We start from the raw sequence: 6,195 nt of genomic DNA, 5'->3' as shown, positions 1-6,195 counted from the left end.
GTGTGGTGTCGCTGCTTTCGTCTAGTTTAGCTGTAACTTCTTTTCTGTCTTGCTTCCTGTCTTCCTTTGTTCAGAGATGCCCAAACCAACCCACCTCCAGGGTTTGGAACCAGTGTGACCCCACCCTGAATCACTGATTGGGGATAATGTGGGATTGAGAGACGTACCTGAGATTTTCCAGACTGTAGTTTGAATCCTTCTGTATTTCCGTCAGCAGGTCGGCCCGGTCTGCCAGATGGTTGAAGCTCAGGTCCAGGTCTTTGAGCCTGCACGACTCGTGCCTCAGAGCTGAGGTCAGGTGATCGCATCCGTTGGCCGTGACTTTACAGAATGCCAACCTACAGAAAACACAAGAATCCCTCTGAGCTGATGAGGAAAGACTTGATTGACTCAGAATGAGGGGAGCTTTATTGGAACTTTTACTGATAATGTTTTTTTAACAGGAATGGTATTTCCTAGGGTTGATTGATAAGTTCTGAGCCTCTGACTTATGTAACATCATTTTGTGTGTCATTGGCGCACGCTGACCTGAGAGCTTTCAGATGAACGCTTGGATTCATCAGCACCTTGCAGAGCTCCTGCAGTCCTGCGTCGTGCAGGTCGTTGTAGCTCAGGTCCCCATCTTGTCGGCGATGAGCATCACTGACACCGTGCTCTGAACCAGCTGATCCATGTTCGCCTCGGTCCAGGCGGCTTCTACAGAACACAGACGGCACCAGAAGCTGTCAAACACTGAAGCCTGCAGGGAAGAACACATTTAGGCTTCTGCACACTGGTTGTTGATTCTGTGTGAGGTCGTACAGACCTTCCTCCATGATTCCTCGCTTACCTTCCTTCTCCGTCATGGCCGAGTCAGCCTCACACCTTTCACTGTGACTGACAACATACGAAAACATCACGTGAGCAAGAATCACTACTTCACAGGTTTCTTTCTTTCTTTCTTTCTTTCTTTCTTTCCATGGGACCATTCTCTTTCCCCCTCCCCTCTCCTTCCTCCTTCTCTACTTCTTTTGTCTTTTACTCTTTCACTCTAAACTTGTGTGTACTTGAGCTCATTTGCTGTAGATTCTTACCTGCTTTCATCGTCTTCAGGCAGTCTGCTCTCCTCCTTAATGGCTACCACAGCTTCCTCTTCTTCCTCCTCCCTCTCCTCTTCCTGCTCTTCCTCCTCCTTTTTTTTAGTTTTGCTCCACAGCATCCCCATCTCTCAGTCCTTTTCTACAAACAGTTCCAGAGAATGTCACTGGTTACCACCTGGTTACCACCTGGTTACCACCTGGTTACCACCTGGTCACCAAGTTACCTGGTTACCACATCACATTGTTGCCATGTTAACGTGTTACACCAGTTGGTAAACGACAGGGACGCAGTGATCGAAGCACCTGTTAACCCTTTCACTTTCACAACGCCCTCACTCTCATCCTTCTTCTCTGTCCCACACGTGTGTACACTATCTCATCACTAACTCTCTACTCTGTGTAGTAGAGTTGATTGATAGTTGTGCAGTTGGAGTCTTGGGCCGTTGAGTTTAGTTTGAGAGTTCAAAGTAAAGCAGTCAATCAAAACACAGCAGAGGATTCAAAACCAAACTTTATTAAACCTTTTACCTCCTTAGATCAATACTGAAACAGATCTGGAGCACAAAGCGATGTACTTTAAAGACTTCTTGTCCTCCTGTTGAAAGTTATTGGTGTAAAACCATAGAAATGTCATGTTGGTTGAGTTCTGAGCCTAAAACCTGGACCCTTATGGATCCTGGGTGCATTCAGGGACCTGCGGAGGCGTCAACAGATCTCCACACAAACCCTGGAGCAAAGAATCAACTTCACTCCCAGCAGGAAGGACAGGAACGTTTCAAATGAATGTGGGAGAGGAGATGGTGGAGAGGATTTGTGAGGTGTTGTGGTGCGTTGACACTTCCTCCTCCTCCTCCTCCTCCTCCTCCTCTCAGTCTGGCACGGTGCCCATGACCACGTTGCTGTAAGGTCCCGAGCGGCCAAACTTGTCTTTCCCCACCACGGTGAAACACACTTTGTGCCCGGGCTTGTACTTGGTGATCAACACACACATGGGCAGGGGGATGGCCTTCACCTCGCCCAGGTCCTTCCACTCGGAGAAGACGCCGCTGCCCTTCACCTTCTCCATGGACATGTAGAGCCTGCGACCGAGGGAGGGAGGGAGGGAGGGAGGGAGGGAGGGGGGGAGGGAAGCAGAGGAAGGAGGAGAAGGGGACGAGGAGGCAAGGAAAGGAACAAAGTGGGTAACATGAAGGAAGCAAAGAGATACAAGACAAACCAACACCAAACCATCAGACCACCCTGACGACACTCTGCCTCTACCTAGTGGCCGTGTCATGAAGCACGAGGCTCTCTGCCCCCTTCGCTCCACAGAAGTGTGTGTCAGTGTGCGTTGGCAGTGGGCGACAAAGACCAGAGACTGAGTCTGAGGCCCTCTGCTGGAGGAAAGGAGGACATGGCAGAAGACTCACATGTAGCTGTCCATGGGGGGCGGCGCCGGGTCCTCTTGCTCCGAGTCCCACAGCAGGGAGAGGCCCGGGGGGTTCCTGATGAGGCCCAGCTGGGTCCTGGGCCTCTGGGGGAGGTTGTAGGAGGCGGCCTCTGTGTTCAGCGTAGAGGGGACGGAGATGGAGGGGAGCGGCGGGTACGGCAGCTCCTCCTCCTGGGGGCGGGGGGAGGAGCAAGGGGGCGGAGTCGAGGCAGCAGTCAAAGGTCACCAACACAGAGAGAGGGGGGGGCAGAGAGACAGATTTTTGTGTGGACAGTCTCTTGACCTGTCACATGTCAGTGGACGTGTGCAGAACACACACACACACACACACACACTCACACTGACACTCACCTGCTCAGCATCTTGGTGGTTGGTCCTGTTGCTAGGAGATGCAGGCTCCTCCTCCTCCTCTTCCTCCTCCTCCTCAGCTCCATCGGCGCCCTGGGGGCTGGCGGGTGTTTTCTCCTCGACTCCGTCTAACAGCGTCTGAACGCTGGGAGCTGAACGTGGATCCAAACAAACCTCATGTTGACATGATGTCACTGTGTTGTGGTGTCTTCATCACTCATGTTACCTTCACTGAGCGCCTGCATGGCCTTCATCCCCTCCTTCGTCTCCTCCTGGAAGGAGAAACAACATCATCATCATCATTATCACCTTCATCCTCAGACTGTGAGTAGAAACGTCCGACTCCCTCAGGTCTGAACTTCAGTGTTTTACTCTTCGCTTATCTGAGACGCAGATAAGGAAAAACCATAGCAACCAAAGGGGGCGTGGCTTTGTGGCTGCGGTTCAATGCCATTTTTAAGGGCAATGAATAAACTGATGGGAGTGTTTGAGTGTTTAACCAACAGGTCCCTGAACTCACCATCAGCTGGAAGAGGCCAGCGCTCTTTGTGTCTGCAGAGAAGAAGAAGAAGAACAAACCGTCATTAAATCTGCGTCACGCCACTGACAGACGTAAACGTTTATCAGGTCACACACTCACGGTTTGACCCCACTTCATTTAGGACTTTGACCTCTGACCTGAAGGACGAGACATTACATCACATTAACTCCAAAGACACCTGTGTGTGCGCGTGTGTGTGTGTGTGTGTGTGTGTGTCTGTGTGTGTGTGTGTGTGTGTGTGTGTGTGTGTGTGTGTGTGTGTGTGTGTGTGTGTGTGTGTGTGTGTGTGTGTGTGTGTGTGTGTGTGTGTGTGTGTGTGTGTGTGTGCGTGCGTGTGGGAGGCAGTGGCTCAGTGGGTGGAGCTTCCGCTTGGGAACCGGAGGGTTGCCGGTTCGAGCCCCTGCCGAGGTGCCCCTGAGCAAGGCACCGAACTCTCAATTGCTCCCCCCTCTGCGAAGGGTGGTAAATGTAATGTAAGTCGCTTTGGATAAAAGCGTCAGCCAAATGATCGTAATGTAATGTAATGTAATGTAATGTGTTAAGCTGGTTCATCATACCTGGAGGAGCCGCACGTAACAGGAAGTGGCTCTGCTGGGCTCTAAAGGACAAACACATCAGACGGGATGTGAGATGCAGAGGTCACGAGTTCACAGGGGTGTGTGTGTGTGTGTGTGTGTGTGCGCGTGTGTGTGTGTGTGTGTGTGTGTGTGTGTGTGTGTGTGTGTGTGTGTGTGTCTAACCTGTGCGTGGAACTTGGCGATGTGTGCGATGGCGGCGTCTCCTCTCCTCTTCAGTGTGTTGATGTGAGCCTGAGGAGCAGACGCTGGTTACTGATGATGATGATGATGATGTCATCTTTCCGCTCACAACCTTCATCACTCTGCGTGAACGTGACTTTTCTTAACCTTTCCAGATGTGTCCAGATGTTTCCAGGCTCTTTGTCGCTCTCACCTGCAGTTTGCTGATGTCGCTCTGGCACTTCAGTTCCTCCTCTACCTGCTCTATTAAGCGGTCCAGCTTCTCCTCGCTCTTCTTCATCACACTGTGGACTTCCTGTCTGATCAGCGTCTCCACCTGAGGACAGACAGCAGGACGCTTGGCTGCAGGTCACATCAGGACACGACTGTCTGCTCCGTCTCTTACCTCCCATCTGGAGACGCTCATCTTCTTACTGCAGGACTCACTGGAGGCCAGAGATGGAGAGGAGGCTCTCCTCATTCTACTGAGGGGGGCAGAGAGACTGAGAGGGGGGCAGAGAGACTGAGAGGGGGGGGCAGAGAGACTGAGAGGGGGGGCAGAGAGACTGAGAGGGGGGGCAGAGAGACTGAGTGGGGGGGCAGAGAGACTGAGAGGGGGGGGGGGGGGGGCAGAGAGACTGAGAGACTGAGAGGGGGGGCAGAGAGACTGAGAGGGGGGGCAGAGAGACTGAGAGGGGGGGCAGAGAGACTGAGTGGGGGGTCAGAGAGACAGAGAGAGGGGGGGCAGAGAGACTGAGAGGGGGGGGCAGAGAGACAGAGAGAGGGGGGGCAGAGAGACTGAGAGAGGGGGGGGGGGGGCAGAGAGACAGAGAGGGGGTGGATTTGTTTAGAGGTCAGTCTCTTGACCTGTCACAGGACCGAGGTCAGAGGTGATCATTATTACATAACTCAGTGTGGGTCAGTGACACTCCGCTCCTCTTCCTCTGTGATAAAGCTTCACCTTCTTCACTCAGATGACAATTTTACCTGCAACAAACTAAAGATTCATCATCTTCAGTGACTTCCTGTCTCAGTCACACATTCCAGCCTCATGTTGACCTAAAGCTGAAGTTTGTAGAGTAAGTGAAGCTAAGCGACGAGCTAGCAGGCTAACCCTGAACCAAACTTTGATCCTGTCAGTTAAGTGACGAACTAACAAACAAATGAAACATTTAGTTCGCGAACAGAACAAGCAGCAACTTACCGCGTCTGAGTGTGAATGAAACGAAGCTGCGACACAAACAAACAGACTCAACACACATCAACAAACATCAACAAACATCAGCTGGAGCTCCAGAGGCTTCAGCTTCTTCTTCACGCGTCTGTGGTCACGGGCACAAAACAACCAATACATGGGTTCCGCCACCTGGTGTTCAAGATGGAGAGTGAAAATCTGCTCCAGAGTAAGGAAATATACTTATTATTATTATTATTATTGTTGTTGTTGTTGTTGTTGTTGTTGTTGTTATGAATTAGTTATGAATATGATAATGCTGACGACGATTATAGCAATAATGATAATAATAGTAATAGATATGATAATAAATATAATACTGATGATGATGGTGATGATGATGGTGGTCAGTTTGTAGCGTGAGTCAGATGATTGATGGTTATTAAAGTTAGGTGTGTCGTTATGTTTAGTTTGTAGTACGAACATCAATCAGTCAGCTGATGCAGATAATTATCACAAACAAGAAACGTATTGTAAAATGCATTTATTGAGTTCATCAACAGGCGGGTCGGTTCTTTTATTATCACAGCTCTTTACTATCTGATAGAGAAAGTCAGTTCAGAGAAGAAAACAGGATTCAACAATCAGCAGGAAGCAACGGCGGAGCGCCAGTACACAGTGTAGTTCTCTAGCAGTCCGCTGGGTGTCAGTAGAGACCGTTTACTTTGTCCAGGTGAACGCATGGAAACACAGAACAGCAGCTGACAGACAGATTCAAATCAATCTCGTTTCCATGATCATCAGATGCGCCTCAGGCAGGGCTTCTACACACATGATCATCCAGAAAGGCTGCCGGAGTTTGGAAATCTATTATTCAGGCCTGGAAA

At 50.5% G+C, this 6,195-nt stretch overlaps 2 protein-coding genes across 4 annotated transcripts in view; both read right to left on the bottom strand.

Moving 5' to 3' along the window:
• Positions 1-1,603: 1,603 nt before the first annotated feature.
• atf7ip2 (activating transcription factor 7 interacting protein 2) lies at positions 1,604-5,481 on the bottom strand. The gene is made up of 11 exons (XM_076139931.1): positions 5,339-5,481; positions 4,541-4,679; positions 4,349-4,471; positions 4,138-4,206; positions 3,955-3,995; positions 3,497-3,534; positions 3,377-3,408; positions 3,083-3,128; positions 2,860-3,008; positions 2,489-2,679; positions 1,604-2,158 (listed from the first exon to the last, which is right to left on the bottom strand). The coding sequence occupies exons 2-11, from the start codon at positions 4,613-4,615 to the stop codon at positions 1,948-1,950; spliced, it is 975 nt and encodes a 324-aa protein (XP_075996046.1). The 5' UTR covers positions 4,616-4,679; positions 5,339-5,481; the 3' UTR covers positions 1,604-1,947.
• A 356-nt stretch (positions 5,482-5,837) lies between these two features.
• Positions 5,838-6,195, bottom strand: part of emp2 (epithelial membrane protein 2) — a 7,586-nt gene continuing 7,228 nt past the window's right edge. For all 3 annotated transcript variants that reach the window (XM_076139927.1, XM_076139928.1, XM_076139929.1), the window contains one exon: positions 5,838-6,195. This exon is cut by the window's right edge and continues 2,030 nt beyond it. The gene's annotated coding sequence lies outside the window, so the exon portion shown is untranslated.

Source organism: Genypterus blacodes, unplaced genomic scaffold (assembly GCF_046128005.1).
Source record: "Genypterus blacodes isolate CSIRO-AG114 ecotype Tasmania unplaced genomic scaffold, CSIRO-AGI_Gbla_v1 ptg000486l_1, whole genome shotgun sequence".
NCBI lineage: Eukaryota > Metazoa > Chordata > Actinopteri > Ophidiiformes > Ophidiidae > Genypterus > Genypterus blacodes.
Note: the sequence above shows the minus strand (reverse complement) of the source record. Positions and strands in the feature narration are given on the sequence as shown.